Source organism: Polypterus senegalus, chromosome 6 (genome assembly GCF_016835505.1).
Source record: "Polypterus senegalus isolate Bchr_013 chromosome 6, ASM1683550v1, whole genome shotgun sequence".
NCBI lineage: Eukaryota > Metazoa > Chordata > Cladistia > Polypteriformes > Polypteridae > Polypterus > Polypterus senegalus.
In genome coordinates this window covers 123,372,081-123,390,743 of record NC_053159.1, presented here as the reverse complement: position 1 = coordinate 123,390,743, position 18,663 = coordinate 123,372,081, and the positions used below count along the sequence as shown (strand labels likewise).

Here is an 18,663-nt window from a genome sequence, read left to right as displayed (position 1 = left end):
CAGTAGGATAGGTGTAAACAAATTGATGCAACAGCTGGTGGTGTAATTTGTTTGAAAAGTTCTAAACACAGAACATGGTTTACCAGACCTAAGGCAATTAGGAATGTGTGTGTTTACTCAGCTGTCTGGCTTTTGTTTTATTTATGTTATTGTAAAGGAGACTTTCTCATTTATAATTCCTGCTGAAAAAAACATGAGGGTTACTGAAAAATAAAATAAATTTACCAGCACATTAGTTGATTAAAATGTGTGCAGGAGGGTACATCTGATCATTGTTGACAATGAATCAAAGCAGAATCCATTATATTAGGGAAAGTATAGTAGGATCTCATCATGATCACTGTGTGAAGTGCGCATACTCTCTCCATGTGTGTTTGAGTTTACACCTAGTTTTCTCCCATATCCCAAGAATGTACATATTGCTTTAATTGATGACTGTAAAACTATCTCAGCATGACTGAGAATGGATGGCAGGGTGGTCATAACCTGCAATGCACTGCTGTACCATACAAGGCTACTTACTGTTTAGAGGCCATTAGTTCTGAGATAGGAAGTGGTGCACTGTAACCATGTAATTTAAAAAGTGGAGAGAAATGTGTGGATAGTTGGATTAATTACCGGTAGTAGATAAATACAAAATATGTGTAGTCTAACTTGGAATTTTGAGTCTAAAGTTATTTTTTGCCAAATTACAGACAGTAACCATCCATCCATCCATCCATTTCCTAACCCGCTGAATCCGAATACAGGGTCACGGGGGTCTGCTGGAGCCAATCCCAGCCAACACAGGACACAAGGCAGGAACCAATCCTGGGCAGGGTGCCAACCCACCGCAGGACACAGACAGTAACTCAACTTTAAAATGATACATCAGTTTATTTACATATAGATACATATATGTGTGCATGTGTGTACCTATTTTTCTCCAGAATTACTGTAGTTATAGGTTTATAAGGTCATCGTTGCCAGACGTACAGAGTACAGTGAAATTCCTGCCTGTTAAAATGAATACCCATAAAAATACCAATATGCTTACATAAAATTGTGCTTATATTACAAACTAGCAAAATACCCGCACTTAGCAGCGGAGAAGTAGTGTGTTAAAGAAGTAATGAAAAAGAAAAGGAAACATTTAAATAATAACGTAACATGATTGACAATGTAATTGTTTTGTCATTGTCATGAGTGTTGCTGGCAGATATATATATATATATATATATATATATATATATATATATATATATATATATATATATATACTGTATATACATACATATCTACATATATACACACACACACACACGCATATAAACATATATATATATATACACACACACACACACGCATATAAACATATATATATATATACACACACACATATATATATACATATACATATACTAGCAGAATACCCGTGCTTCGCAGCGGAGAAGTAGTGTGTTAAAGAAGTAATGAAAAAGAAAAGGAAACATTTAAATAATAACGTAACATGATTGACAATGTAATTGTTTTGTCATTGTCATGAGTGTTGCTGGCAGATATATATATATATATATATATATATATATATATATACTGTATATACATACATATCTACATATATACACACACACATATAAACATATATATATATATACACACACACACACACATATAAACATATATATATATATACACACACACACACACATATAAACATATATATATATACACACACACACATATATATATACATATACATATACTAGCAGAATACCGTGTTCAAGATGAGAAGTAGTGTGTTAAAGAAGTAATGAAAAGAAAAGGAAACATTTAAATAATAACGTAACATGATTGACAATGTAATTGTTTTGTCATTGTCATGAGTGTTGCTGGCAGATATATATATATATATATATATATATATATATATATATATATATATATATATATATATATATATATATATATATATATATACTGTATATACATACATATCTACATATATACACACACACGCATATAAACATATATATATATATACACACACACACATGCATATAAACATATATATATATATATATATACACACACACATATATATATACATATACATATACTAGCAGAATACCCGCGCTTCGCAGCGGAGAAGTAGTGTGTTAAAGAAGCTATGAAAAAAGAAAAGGAAACATTTTAAAAATAACGTAAGATGATTGTTAATGTAATTGTTTTGTCACTGATATGAGTGTTGCTGTCATATATATAGACACAGACACACACACATACACAGACACACACACATACATATATACAGTATATATACATATACATATATATGCATATATATACATATACATATATATATACATATACACATATATACATATACATATACTAGCAAAATACCCGTGCTTTGCAGCAGAGAAGTAGTGTGTTAAAGAAGTAATGAAAAAGAAAAGGAAACATTTTAATAATAACGTAACATGATTGACAATGTAATTGTTTTGTCATTGTCATGAGTGTTGCTGGCATATATATATATATATATATATATATATATATATATATATATATATATATACATACATATCTACATATATACACACACACATATACATACACATACACAGGTATATATCTATCTATCTATATATTGTGGTACCCGGCCGGGCTCCACCCAGGAGGACCGGAGGAGGGCTTGTGCCTCCTCCAGACCGCGAGGGGGCGTCCGTCCTGGTTATGTTGGGGGCCTCGGGTAAAGGGCTTGGAAGCCCAGCCCTGTAGGGACCCGTGGCCACCGCCAGGCGGCGCCCCAGTGCCTGAATATCCCGGGAGCCCAGCACTTTCGCCACACCAGGAAGTGCTGGAGGGAAGACGACAGGCGACACCCGGACGGCTTTCGGGTGCGCAGCCGGCACTTCCGCCACACTGGGGCGTGGCTACGGAGGAATGCCGGGAAGCAGCTGGAGCCCATCCGGGTTCCCATTTAAGGGTCCACCTCCCTCCAGTCATCGGCAGAAGTCGGGTGGAAGAGGACGGAGCTGGAGGCAGGACTAGAGGCGGCCAGGAGAAAGGCAGTGGAACTGTGTGGCCTGGACATTGGGGGAATCGGTGCTGGAGGCACTGGGGTTTGTGAGTGCACGAACATTGTAAATATTGTAAATAAATGGGTGTGTTGGGTGAGAAACCGTTGTCCGTCTGTCTGTGTCTGGGCCAGCATCCACAATATATATATATATCTCTATATATCTATCTATATCTATATATCTATCTATATCTATATATCTATCTATATCTACAAACCGGATTCCAAAAAAGTTGGGACACTAAACAAATTGTGAATAAAAACTGAATGCAATGATGTGGAGATGGCAAATGTCAATATTTTATTTGTAATAGAACGTAGATGACAGATCAAACGCTTAATCCGAGTAAATGTATCATTTTAAAGGAAAAATATGTTGATTCAAAATTTCACGGTGTCAACAAATCCCAAAAAGTTGGGACAAGTAGCAATAAGAGGCTGGAAAAAGTAAATTTGAGCATAACGAAGAGCTGGAAGACCAATAAACACTAATTAGGTCAATTGGCAACATGATTGGGTATAAAAAGAGCTTCTCAGAGTGGCAGTGTCTCTCAGAAGCCAAGATGGGTAGAGGATCACCAATTCCCACAATGTTGCGCAGAAAGATAGTGGAGCAATATCAGAAAGGTGTTACCCAGCGAAAAATTGCAAAGACTTTGCATCTATCATCATCAACTGTGCATAACATCATCCAAGATTCAGAGAATCTGGAACAATCTCTGTGCGTAAGGGTCAAGGCCGAAACCATACTGGATGCCCGTGATCTCCGGCCCTTAAACGACACTGCACCACAAACAGGAATGCTACTGTAAAGGAAATCACAGAATGGGCTCATGAATACTTCCAGAAACCATTGTCAGTGAACACAATCCACCGTGCCATCCGCCGCTGCCAGCTGAAACTCTACAGTGCAAAGAAGAAGCCATTTCTAAGCAAGATCCACAAGCTCAGGCTTGTCACTGGGCCAGGGATCATTTAAAATGGAGTGTGGCAAAATGGAAGACTGTTCTGTGGTCAGACGAGTCACGATTCAAGTTCTTTTGGAAATCTGGGACGCCATGTCATCCGGACCAAAGAGGACAAGGACAACCCAAGTTGTTATCAACGCCAGTTCAGAAGCCTGCATCTCTGATGGTATGGGGTTGCATGAGTGCGTGGCATGGGCAGCTTGCATGTCTGGAAAGGCACCATCAATGCAGAAAAATATATTCAGGTTCTAGAACAACATATGCTCCCATCAAGACGCCATCTCTTTCAGGGAAGACCCTGCATTTTTCAACAAGATAATGCCAGACCACATTCTGCATCAATCACAACATCATGGCTGCGTAGGAGAAGGATCCGGTACTGAAATGGCCAGTCTGCAGTCCAGATATTTCACCTATAGAGAACATTTGGCGCATCATAAAGAGGAAGGTGCGACAAAGAAGGCCCAAGACGATTGAACAGTTAGAGGCCTGTATTAGACAAGAATGGGAGAGAATTCCTATTTCTAAACTTGAGAAACTGGTCTCCTCGGTCCCCAGACGCCTGTTGAGTGTTGTAAGAAGAAGGGGAGATGCCACACAGTGGTGAAAATGGCCTTGTCCCAACTTTTTGGGATTTGTTGACACCATGAAATTCTGAATCAACATATTTTTCCCTTAAAATGATACATTTTCTCAGTTTAAACTTTTGTTCCGTGATTTATGTTCTATTCTGAATAAAATATTAGAAGTTGGCACCTCCACATCATTGCATTCAGTTTTTATTCACGATTTGTATAGTGTCCCAACTTTTTTGGAATCCGGTTTGTATATATCTATCTATGTGTATCTATCTATCTATCTATATAATCTATATATCTATATCTATATCTATATCTATATATATATACATATATATATATATATATATATATATATATATATATATATATATATATATATATATATATATATTGTGAACTGGGACCCGGACACAGACAGACGGACAACATAGTTCCACCACACACCGTTTATTTGCAAGAATATGTACAATTTGGCTCACGTGCACCCCCAGTGCCTCTGCACCGTTCCCCCAACTGTCCAGGCCACACAGTCTCTATGCCTCTCTCCTGGCCGCCTCCCGTCCTCACTCCAGTTCTGTCTTCTTCCACCCGACATCCACTGCTGACTGGAGGGAGACGGCCCCTTATATGAGAACCCGGATGGGCTCCAACTGCTTCCCGGCAATCAGTCATGGCCACACCCCAGTGTGGCAGACCCGAGGCCCCCTACATAACCAGGACGGACGCCCCCTCACGGTCTGGAGGAGGCACAAGCCCTCCTCCGGTCCTCCTAGGCGTTGGCCCCGGCCGGGTCCCACACGGGATTTTCCGGCACCGGGGCGCCACCTGGTGGTGGCCACAGGTCCCTACAGGGCTGGGCTTCCAAGCCCTGTACCCGAGGCCCCCAACATAACCAGGACGGACGCCCCCTCGCGGTCTGGAGGAGGCACAAGCCCTCCTCCGGTCCTCCTGGGCGCCCGGCCGATATATATATATATATATATATATATATTTACTCAGCAAAAAAAGATACGTCCCTTTTTCAGGACTGTGTATTTCAACAATAATGTTTTAAAAATCCAAATAACTTTACAGATCTTCATTGTAAAGGGTTTAAACAATGTTATCCATGCATGTTCAATTAACCATTCTAAATTAATTAACATGCACCTGTGGAATGGTCGTTAAGACCTTAACAGCTTACGGAAAGTAGGCATTTAAGGTCACAGTTCTAAAAACGCAGGACACTAAAGAGACTTGTCTACCGACTGTGAAAAACACCCAAAGAAAGATGCCCAGGGTCCCTGCTCATCTGCGTGAACATGCATTAGGCATGCTGCAGGGAGGCATGAGGACTGCTGATGTGGCTAGGGCAATAAATTGCCATGTCCGCACTGTGAGACGCCTAAGACAGCGCTACAGGGAGACAGGAAGAACAGTTGATCATCCTCGCAGTGGAAGAGCCCGGATCTCAATCCCATTGAGCACATCTGGGACCTGTTGGATCGCAGGGTGAGGGCTAGGGCCATTCCCCCCAGAAATGTCCAGGAACTTGCAGGTGCCTTGGTGGAAGAGTGGGGTAACATCTCACAGCAAGAACAGACAAATCTGGTCCAGTCCATGAGGAGGAGATTCACTGCAGTACTTCAAGCAGCTGGTGGCCACACCAGATACTGACTGGAAATTTAGATTTTGAGCCTCCCTTCATTCAGGGACACATTGTGAAACATTTTTAGTTTATGTCTTATGGTGTTGACTCTTTTACTGTTCATACAAATATTTACACATTAAGTTTACTGAAAGTAAAAACAGTTGAAAGTCAGAGGACGTTTCTTTTTTTGCTGAGTATATATATATCTCCTTTGGGGTGCAAGCAGCTGTTGCTGGGGGTGCCAGAATCCATCGAGGAAGAAAAATGAAAAACATTATTTGTACAAAATCTTAATTTATCTATCCATTCCTAAATAATTAAATGGGCAGGCTATTTCATATCAGTGCAATATGCTGCTTGTTAAAACAGATGACTCCTGCTCTTACGTGCACTTAGTGCTGCGTGGGTATTATGAACTATCGTATCTGTTGAAGTTCTATTTAAATTTTAAATATAAGTAATTTTTATTTGGTCGACAGAAATATGTTTAGTAGGAATGTAAGTTAAACTTAGTCATCATTGCATAAATTTTTCTTCAGCATAGAAATTTAAAGACTAAATTCAACTTCCATTCCTACCAAAGATATTTCTGGCGACTAAATAGAACCTACTTATATCCAAATTCGAGCTATTGAGCTGTCGCCTGCCTGCCTGAATAAGTCACCGTCGGTTCGCTCTTACTTTTTTACCGTTCATTTAATCATGGCTAGTCGCGGAAAAATTATAACATGGAAGGAGGATTACACAGAGTATGGCTTTACCAAAACAATTATTGATGGCGAATCGATTATTCATAAAGCTTCAATTGGTGATCTGTTTTTCTGCGTTAACCTCATATTTTTTCATAGTTCTCCTCAAACCAAGGGGGTGCGAGGGTAAAATGAATCGGGAAGCGCTGATATATATATATTGAATATATTGAAATAGTTTTACTGTCAAATAATGCAAACAGTACGCGGCACATGTTTCGCCCTAATTCTGGGCTCATCAGGCAGTACACGCTCACTGCACCCCCTCTCGGGAATTGAACCTCGGATGTCAGCACTAGAGGCGAAGCCTCTCATGTTGCGCCACAGTGTCTGGTTCGTTTATTTGACAGTATGTAGATCGGGGTGTGTATATATATACATATATATATACTTATATATATACATATACATATATATATATACATACATATACATATACATATATATATATATATATATATACACACACATATATATATATATATATATATATATATATATATATATATATATATATATATATATATACTTTTGAGAATGCAACGTATAGTTTTGTCCAGGAGGAAAGCAATGTTGCCTCAAATCAATGGTAACCTTTTGTAGGGTGTGTCCCTTAGACTTATTAATTGTCATCGCGAAGCAGAGCCTTACTGGAAATTTGAGGCATTTCAATTGAAATGGGAGATCAGAGGGTATAACGGTGATGCCAGGAATACATTCAGAGTGTGGCGCTCTGCTGTTTTTTTGTGTAGCTGCCTTCATACAGCTTCTTCGCTGCTTTATAAACGAATGCCATATAAGGCCATCGTTTCTCCTTGCTTCGCGGTTCTGTACTGTTTTATTGATCGTTTATTACGATTCTTATAGTTATTGTGTAGCTATTCGAGACTTACTTTACTGTTCAGGTACCCATTTCCTTTATTTAATCCGCGGCTTGTACGTTATTTTTTGCTCGTTTATTACGATTATATAGATATTTATTGATTCCCTTCTTTAGCTGACTGCCTGCTCATATAAGACGCTCCGCTGGTTTTTTGTGAAACAGCCTTTACACAGCTTCTCCGCTGTTTTATAAACAAACGACATATAAAGCCATCACCTTGTCAATTGTGTAATGATGCATGGAAGTGATCACTCATACTGTGTTCAGGCAGTTCACGTGAGCTGCTCTCTTGTGTGATGTTGCGATGTCCACGGCTTTATTTAATGTTAGCTAAGACCCGGCACTTAAAAGTTTCTGGCTGCACTCCGGTTGTAATATGAAGAAGCTGCGCGAGCTCACTCTTGAGAATGCAACATATAGTTGTCCAGGAGAAAAGCAATCTTGCCTCAAATCAATGGCAACCTTTTGTAGTTAAAAGTTTCTTGCTACAGCAAATTCAACTCCGTTACAAAGTGATCCAAAGTCTTGTTTATATCTCGTGTCTTCTCATTAAAGTTGTACCTCGCAAATGAAGTATTCGTCGAAGGCATGACAAACGTTAGCGTGAGTGTGTCTATAAACTTCATTTAAACTTACAGTTTACACTGTGCTTTGTTTCCGCAGTAGCTGCACTTATGAATAAGCTTTGGAGCTCTTCCTTGTTTTCTATGTACTGCGTCAGTTCACGTGAATACGTGGGAGGCGTGATGATGTAAGACGCAACTCCGCCCCCCACTGCCATCAAGCTGAAGTCCATTACAGTATATGGAGAAAAATAGGTTCCAGTTATGACCATTATGCGTAGAATTTCAAAATGAAACCTGCCCAACTTTTGTAAGTAAGCTGTAAGGAATGAGCCTGCCAAATTTCAGCCTTCTACCTACACGGGAAGTTGGAGAATTAGTGATGAGTGTGTGAGTGAGTGAGTGAGTGAATGAGTGAGTGAGTGAGTGAGTGAGGGCTTTGCCTTTTATTAGTATAGATTAATATAACATCTAATCGCCCAGAAAAACTATAGAGTACTTACTCCTTTAAGCATTAAATTCAGATAAATTTTTGTCAATCTAACTCAGTGTTTCCCAACCTCAGTCGGTCCTGGGGACCCAATGTGGCTGCAGGTTTTTGTTCCAACCAGCTTCTGTTTTTAATTGAACTCCTGGGCTAATTAAGTGAACTGTTGTGTGTTTTGGGAACAATATAGAAGTTAGAAAAGTTTGGTAAAAAAAAAAAAATATATATATATATATATATATATATATATATATATATATATATATATATATATATATATATATATATATATATGTATTTATTTACATACATATAGGGTGGTCCAGATCTAATTATGCAGATCCAGATTGTCTGGATGACTTTGATTTATGCGGGGTGTCAGAGGTGCCAGGGGCGATGACCCAGCCGGGACGCCATAAAGGACCGGAAGAGGGTGTGCGCCCGCCTTGGATCACGTGGGGGCCGCCACCCTGGTTGCTTTGGGGGCCACGGGTTGAGGGCATGGAGGCCCAACCCTGTAGGGGCCCATGGTCACCGCCAGGGGGTGCCCCAATGCCTTGGGAACCCTGGACCCCAGTACTTCTGCCACACCAGGAAGTGCTGGGGAAGAGAAGCAGGGACACCCGGAATGCTTCCGGGAGTACAGCCGGCACTTCCACCACACAGGGGCGTGTTGGTGGGTGATTGCCGGGGAGCACCTGGAGCATATCCGGGTGAGGTTAAAAGGGGCCGCCTCCATTCATGCGGGGCTGTAGTCGGGTGGAAGCAGGATGAAGCAGAAGAAAGTGTGGAGGCGGCCCGAAGAAGAAGGCATTGTGTGGCCAGGACTTTTTTGGGGTTTTTGTGTGCACTGATCTTTATTGTAAATAGATATTGTAAATAAACGTGTGGTGGTGGAAAAACAACATGTCTGCCTGTCTGTGCCTGGGTAATGTTCACAGGGGACAATTCCAGTTCAGCACGAAGACAATTCTTCATATCGTCAGTTTGCACACTTCTCGATGGTCTGTGATATTTTGGGTGATTTTCTATGTAATAAACTTAATAAGTTATAGCGTAATGAAAATTGCATAATTAGATCAGGACCACCATATATATATATATATATATATATACCTTAAAGTCAGTAAATAGGTAGCCCTGATGTTAAGTCAGTAGAGATCAGACATAGTTGGAGACAGTGGCATTTATAAAATATTATGCCTAATCTTAATTTTTTTAATAGATCCACCATCTAAAATGGCAATTATGATTTATTTATATATATATATTAATTTTATTAATTATTAATTTATATTAATATATATATATATATTAAAATGTACCAAGCAGTTATATGGGAATGATGTTTTTTTTTTTCTTTTTAACAATATTTTCATCTTGATTTTCATTCTACCTTTTTAGGTGTTCTCATTGTTTAATTAATCCATTGTTTACTAATTAGTGGGTCTGATGCTAAAGTAGTTTGCCAGCGTGTCTACTCTGCTCATTTTTAATTGTCATTAATAAGATACAACGAAGGGGAATAACTGCACAGAGAAAGGTCAAAATATAATGAAATCAACAAAAGAAAGATAAGCATTTAAATCAATAGCAAAAGCAGAAATATTTCTAAATGTCTTATAAATGTAAAAGTCATGCTGCTGTGCTTTTCTGAATGTAGAACAGGAGAAAAAAATAATGCCAGCTAATTAAATGAGATCAGTGTTATCAGGTGTTGTCACTGATTAGGTATCTGGTTGGAACAAAAACCTCCAGCCACAATGGGTCCCTAGGACTGAGGTTGGGAAACACTGATCTAACTTACTTGATCACGACCTTTCTGCACCCTTGTTCTGGGACATTAATCAATAAACTACTAATTGCACCTCTCCACTCTTTTCATTCTAACTGCTGTTGATTGGTCCCTTCAATTGTCACTCTATCTCTTTTAATATATTTTCTGTTTGTGTCCAGGATACTTTGGTTTGACTCATATGTACCTGGACCATTTACATTTATGTGAGATACATAGATGGTCATTCTGTTCATGTAAATCCTATGCATGGCCACAGACATATTTAATAATTCTGAACAAAACATATACTGTAGAAACATTACAGCAACACAGATTGGTTCAGAAGCAAAGGAGAGTTTTTATGAAGTTAACAAACAAACAACCAAAAATATGCTTATCAGTATTTTCCAGCCGTAGTGAGTTGGGTGTCACATTATACATGATATCTGTAACTTGGAATGTAGAATGACACTTCAAAATATAATTACCAGAAAATTATGAAAGAAAAAGGCATATTTCCCATCCACTCATCCCATAATTAAAAGCTCACTAATATATAATATCTCAACATCTGGCAAAGGTAACTGCAAAAAGTGTGCAAGGAAGTCACTAATGGTAAAGAGTGAGTTTATAGCTGCAGACTCTTTTAGGTGACAGTATCTACTTATAGATACATATATCTATTTATCGTTTCATACTATTCATATAATGTACATGTGTGATAATGGATTTGTATAGGGAAAGAACCCTTAGGATTGCCATCTTTTAGGAAAAATGGCACAGTTCATGCTCTAAAGATACAAATAGTATAAAGTAATTGTATAATTTACAAAACCTTAATTAGAACACATTTCTATAATAAATTAAACATAAATAAAATCATCGTAGATTTGTGGCAAACCAAATAAATTTTAGAAAATGACAGAAGCACAAGAAACAGATTTGAAATCATTGTTGCCACTTAGTGGCTATATGTTAATTTGAGGCCAATGTTACTTGACAAGATTTACACTAAGGGAAGTCTCTTTGCAACACCTGGCATGATGGAGGTTTACACACAATCAACCTGTAACACTGCATGATTAAAAAATGACCTGCTGCAGCAAGCTGTCAAGTATACATATCTGTAAACTCGTTTATTACAGGTGATCACTAAAATATTGCTCCCCAAGTGAATGATGAAGGCACTATCCAATCTCAAAATTCATGATGGGATTCCTTATGTAATATCTGGACAAAAAAAAATGAAATGGAGCATGTACTGTCTGACTGCATGAACACTTGGAAACAAAAATACAGAAAAGTCGGGAGCAGTAAGTAATGTGACATAAGACAAATATAATAAAACAGGTATAAACTACTGTACTGTTCTACATTTTTGAGTATAAATCTAATAATATGCAACATACTCAGAAAAGCTTCACTAAGATATCAGGTTTATTATTTTTGTAAGATATTCTGGCAGTAGAATGTCTTTTCTCCATCTAACCTGGAAGCGAGCAGCCTAAATTACACTTCAATAAGGCAGATAATAAAATGGAAAGTTAATGTCTACTGCTAGGCTGGCAACCTTGAGACTAGTCTTATGATGTATATCATTATCTTCAAGTGATGGATAAATAGGAACATATTTCTTCATAATAAAAGGTCCTAATCATTTAGTACTGCCAAGAGCAAATAAATCTTCAGCACACAACTGGCATTATCATCTAATGAGCCAAAGCTGAATGAGCAATACAGAGCAATGACTTACACTCAAAAGAACAATAAAATGGCAATCACTTTCTACTTTAATTTGCTCTACAATGTCTATAAATATCTGTAAGTGAGGTAATGCATAATAGCCATAGTTTAACCACAAAACACTGTCTTTTCTCTTAATTGACTAATTCTTACCTTTCAAAGAGAGGCACTGCTGCCCATCCCAAGTGTGACATGGCAGAGAAATTCAGTTCTTTCCCAGAGCGGGACATAACTTTGCCATGCTGATTCCCACTTGGATCTGGTTTATACACTGCTTTGAGGCCAAAAAACTCAACCAACAAGACAGTTTTCATATCAAAGTAAGGATGAAGTACCTGGGAAAAAATGAGAAAGCCATTATGATAAACTGCCTCTTTCTTATTGCACTAATATACACAGGAATACTGTATTTTCTAAAATTTGTACAGTTCAAACTGTTTTTTTATTCATACACAACAGGCAAAAGTGACCACTTACTCTTTCCATAAAGATTGACATCTGAGCTTAAGTGAGCATGGTGGGTCTATGGCAGCATGAGGAAATCAAAACCAATTATTTAAAGTGTGGGCCTCCTCCAGACCGAGAGGGGGCGTCCGTCCTGGTTATGCAGGGGGCCTCGGGTAGGGGGCTTTGAAGCCCAGCCCTGTAGGGACCCGTGGCTACCGCCAGGCGGCGCCCCAGTGCCTATTTATCCCGGGGAGACACGGACGGCTTCCGGGTGCGCAGCCGGCACTTCCGCCACACAGGTGTGGCCAACGTTAAGTGCTGGGAAGCAGCTGGAGCCCATCCGGGTTCCCATAAAAGGGGCCGCCTCCCTCCACTCATTGGTGGATGTCGGGAGGAAGCAGACAGAGCTGGAGAGAGAGAGAGAGAGAGAGAGAGAGATAGAGAGGAGACGGGAGACGGCCAGGACGGCTTAGAGACTGTGGGCCTGGACATTGGGGAAATCAGTGCAAGAAGGCACTGGGGGTGCACGTGAGCAAAAACTGTAAATAATAAACGGTGTGTGGGTGAAAATATGCTGTCCGTCTGTCTGTGCCAGGGCCAGCTTTCACAAAAGGCTAAATGTGAAAACTTGAATCAGCCAGCAGGACACAAAGACATGATGAAGTGAACAAAAACTACCAAACCAATCAGACAAAACAAGAAACAAGGATCAGGCACAAACACTGTAACATGAGACTTGGCAAAACAATAAAAAGGCATGGCAAGGAAAACAAAGTCAAAAAACAGAATTAAGAACCCTGTTTACATACTAAGTTCATATGGTGGTTGAGGAATTATACTTTCCAGACAGCTGCAAGAGAAAGGTCTGACAAAGTGATGTGAGTAAGTAGTTTGGCCACAATGAGTAATAAAGTAACATACAGCATTAAGATGACCTCTGTGGCTATCTGGTAGATTAGGGATAAGGACAATAACTGGAAAACTGAGAAATTTTGAACAAAGTAAAAAGTGAGAGTGTAATGTATATTTTAAAAATGGGGAGTCCAAATGAACTTGAACTAAGTCATTGCTAAATAAAAATGAAAAATGACTCATAGACGTATTACACAAAAATCAAATTGCAAAACTAGTTACTAAAATGGAAATACTAATCTATCAGGCTTTCTAGAAAGATTTGGAGATTTAAAAGGTCAACAGGAAAATCAGGAGATGGATGAAACTACAAAAGACAGAGTCAACATTGTAGTCAAAATGCAGGCAAGGGTCAGGAATCGAGAGACTCAACAAATCAGAACATCACAGCCAATACAAAAAAAACAAAAGAAAAGTCATAATAAATTTGCCAAACATTCTATATGTGACTTGCCTCTAACTATTCTTGAAAAGTGAATTGTTGTTTGCGATGGTTTAATAGGTTAAAACTATGCCACTGAGTGACAGACACTGCCATCTTAAACAGGAATAAGCATCTAACACCATGAGACATCATCAAGTCACAAAGCCGCTGAACCTATGATCAACTGCATCAAATGCTGGGGCTTATGAACAAAACAGAAACCCCAAATGGCAATGTGGTTACATTACTATCACAACAATAAAAATAATTCAAACAATAGATGGCAACATAAAATAACTTTTTTGAGAAAAAAAGCATTCAGGTCAGGTCAGGTTGGGGAGCATGTGCTGGTATAGTATGTTGCCTCACCCACCACACGATGAAACTTGGGATCCCGGTTAGCAACCAGGCAGACATGTGGTCCAGTCTCACCCCTTGGAAATGACCAGGTGTTACGTGGGCGTTCCCTTGGCGCGGTCCAGCCGCTTAGGTCCTCAACAATGAGGATCTTGTGAGCCAGATTACCCTCAGGGAATTGCACCGCATGGCTATAGTGACGCAATTGACACTCCCTCACAATGCAGGTAATGTGCTTCATTCAGGACTCTGAGAGCGACTGCTCGTTCGACACAAAGCCAAACTAGCGATAGCCAAGGATTCTCGAAAGAAACACAATACCAAAGAATCCAGTCTTCATCTCAGGGCACTGGATAGCGTCCATGTCTTGCAAAATAGGAAGCACCAGGACTCTAAGAGATATCAGGAGCACCACGCATCCCTTTCCAATAACCTCATGATCCCTATGCTCTCTCAATCTGTCTGCTGACTTCATAGGAATAGTCACTAGAGATATGAATGTTGCTGCCGAGGTAAATAAACCACTCAAAGAGATCGACATTCCCTCTGCAGACAGATACAATACACTACTGATTGTTGTGCCCTTTGGGCCATTAAAGGCCTGGATCTTGGCTTTTTCCAGGACACTCAGAAGCCCAGACACTCAGACTCCTCACTCAGTCTTTCAAGAGCCCAGATCAGAGCCACCATTGTCTCTGCAAAGATCAGAGCATTGTCAGCACAGTCAAGACCAGTGAATCTTTCTTCACCAACAGATTGAAAACAGCTACTGGACTCCATGAACCCTGCCCAACACCCAGCCCATGCAAATATTGAACAGAGTAGGAGAAAGAACACACCCCTGACAAACCCCAGAATTGACAAGAAAAAACACTGAGGATCTGCCTCCACTCCGCATAGTACTCACATTATGGGTGTACAGGCCAACAAGATAAAAACTAGGATTTATGATGTAGTTCATATTTCAGTATTCTTCAGTATATCCAGAAATTATCATCAAATTAATCTCAAAATATTATTTCTTTTTTAAAGAATGCTCATGTACACAATAATCATGAGTTGTTGATTTTACAATGAATGCCTGCCGATGCAAGCCAGTATCATTTATGATGGTAGCGTGATGGTACCACTCAGTCAGGCTGTAGCGATAGGTGTAGTTGTTGACAACAACATGGCAGCACCCATGAACATAATACAAAATATAGTGTTGGCCACTGGGAAGAACAGTCAAAAAATGATGGTGTAACAATATTACAAAACTAGTAATAAGGTAAACAAAAATAAAAAACAAAATGATACATCCAAAAATTAAACAAAATGAAACTAATAATTTAATGAGTTCTTTACACCATTTGAGGTACCTGTGCATTTTACCAAAATGTGGTACATTTAATTACTCTGATGATGAAATGCTAAACACTTTATAGAACAAATGAGGCAAATAGAGTGTATGCACATGGAATAAGAACATAAGCAATGTTTGAAAGAGAGCAGACCATTCAGCCTGAAAAAACTCATCACTTCCCAGGTCGCCGACCTTTTACAAAATATTGTAGAGTCGAGATTTAACGGTCTCCAAAGTACTAACCTCAATTACATTACTTTATAACTAGTTCCTTTTCTCTATAGCTCTCTCTGTGAAGAAAAACTCCTAACATTTCTCCAAAGTTTACCCTTAAATAACTTTCATTTGACCCCCCCCCCCATATTATTTTTCTTAAACTAATGACTGGACTCTTCCTTATTTACTCCTGTCGTAATTTTCAACACTTCAGTCTTAACATTCCTTCATTATTATCACTTTACATTACAATTTAGGGGATGGCTCCTTGACATCTGACAGCTCCCAATGACATCAAACTTAATTTCATTATAAACAGAATAATTACTTTCAAGTTACTTTCTACCTAGATGCAGCATGCTGCCCTATTCCTTTCATTTTATCCTAAATTGATTCACTAACATACACCTTCCTCTCTCTTCCTCTCTCATACCATCCTAGGTCTTTGTACACCAGACAAGCCATCCATCCATCCATTATTAAACCCACTTAATCCAACTTGGAATCACAGGGCCCAGCAGCATCATGTACACTAAATATACAAGATCTTTTTTTAAAAAATGGGACTTTTGAAACTACTTTTGATGTAGTCAGAAAAAGAAATAAAACAGTAAATACCCAAGTATGATTTTTTTCTTTCTATAATGCAATAAAATAGTCTGGCAGCAGAAAAAAATGATCATTGTGCTACAGTTAGCAATGAGATGGAAAACTGGATTAAGCAATGTATCCAGAGTTGTGCCTGAAATCTAGAAGGTTTTATGAACTTGTATTAAATATTAACTAATAATGATTTCCTATATTGTTTATGAGTTTGTTCTGCTTTGCTCCTAACCAATGCTATTAAAACTTCAATATGAACGTTGATTATATAATGGGCCTTAAAGTTAAGCATGTTTATCCATTTGAAAACCACTGTAGATGCCACAACCACACTTTGTTTCTCATTATGATTCTCATTATGACTATATGTTTATGGAAAAAAACATGCTGTGCTTTGTGCTTTTCATAGTTACCATACTGGACACAGGTAGGATGGAGCTGAATTCCTATCAAGCCGCATGGATCATTAAGTATGAGGTCACATACAATACAAGCATAATTAAAGAAAGAGTAACATTTCTAACAATTAGATGAAGCAATGTATAAAGTGCTGAGTGGAGGAAAAGGGTGTCAGTATAGCCAACGGTGATGGTATATACTACAGCGGTCTAGAGACCCAAAAAGGGATGACCTGATTGTCAGTCTTAGGTACTAGGGAGCTAAAGTGTCTTCTCTGTTCTTGCACAGTATACAGAGTAATGGCCCACTCTGTGGTAGGTGCTAAAACAATACATGGTTGATATTTTTTGGGGGGTAGCACGGTGGAGCAGGTTTGAGCACTACTGATTCACAACCTGGCACAAGTTTTATTCCCACCCAGTCAGTATCCATATGGAGTATGCAGCAATTCTCATCCCACAGCCCAACTTTTTTTGGGTGACCCAGTTTCATACCATACATTAAAAATGTGCCTATTAGGTTGTTTGGTAAATATAACGTGATCTGGTCTAGGTGAGTGTAAACATGTGTGCTTCATCCCGGACCAGCTCATGTTTTGTTCCTGGGCCATGCCCTCCATTATCATATAATCAAAATGGATCACTTAATAATATACTTGAAAATCTATTAAATTTGTCTGCTAGCTACAGGCCTGTAAACAGAAATTGGATGTAAAGAAACTTTTCAAATTTTATTTCTGTATTGTGTAGAGGAAAATTCATATCACACTGCACTGAAATGTAGAAAAAAGTACTTTCTATCATTGCGTGTATTTGTACAAAATTCGATTTTGTCTGTTTGTGTCTGGCTGAATAAAAGTGGGAATTAAATAATTAAAAGTTAGATAATTCACAAAACATGATGAGTGTGTATAATATCAATAACGCATGAATGAAAAACTCCTAAAATGTCTGCATGGTGATGGATAGTACACCTGAGTCTCCTTGTCACAGAAGACAGGAGCTGCCATTTACAAAAATTAACAAAAATTAGCATCATATTCAATGATTATTATTATGGGCAGAAATCATAACCTCTCATGCATAAAGGCATTCCTTAAAGCCCAACTTTGTATGCATTCGTACAATTGCATAAATGCCACTAATACCCCTGGACAGGCTTTTCATGACTTCAGTAAATTCTACTAAGCATAAACAAGCTTTAACAAATTTGTAACCTCTTAAAATAACTATTTTCCAAAGCTGGATGAGTTACTAAAAAAACAACAAGCAGCATTTCATCAGGTTCCTTCAAACCCTGTACAACATATTAGTACAGCGGGCAAAATCCTATTCCTCTACCTAGAATGTTTCACTGGGGTGTGCAGCTTCATCATTAGCTTGTATGCTGCAGTGCCAGCTCTCAAGTCTAATCAGGCGGTGTCCCAGTATAAGCCCACTTATTTAAGAAATTGGAGGAGCTCCTAAGTACCACTCATGAATACTTATTTGGTGTAAATAATTTTAGACATCTTCA

General features: G+C 38.7%; 1 protein-coding gene across 3 annotated transcripts in view; it reads right to left on the bottom strand.

Annotated features, from left to right (window-relative positions):
* LOC120531533 overlaps positions 1-18,663 on the bottom strand; it is a 111,087-nt gene that overhangs the window by 30,327 nt on the left and 62,097 nt on the right. For all 3 annotated transcript variants that reach the window (XM_039757029.1, XM_039757028.1, XM_039757030.1), the window contains exon 22: positions 12,599-12,780. In XM_039757029.1, the coding sequence (XP_039612963.1) occupies positions 12,599-12,780 (182 nt within the window). The remainder of the gene's footprint in view (positions 1-12,598; positions 12,781-18,663) is intronic.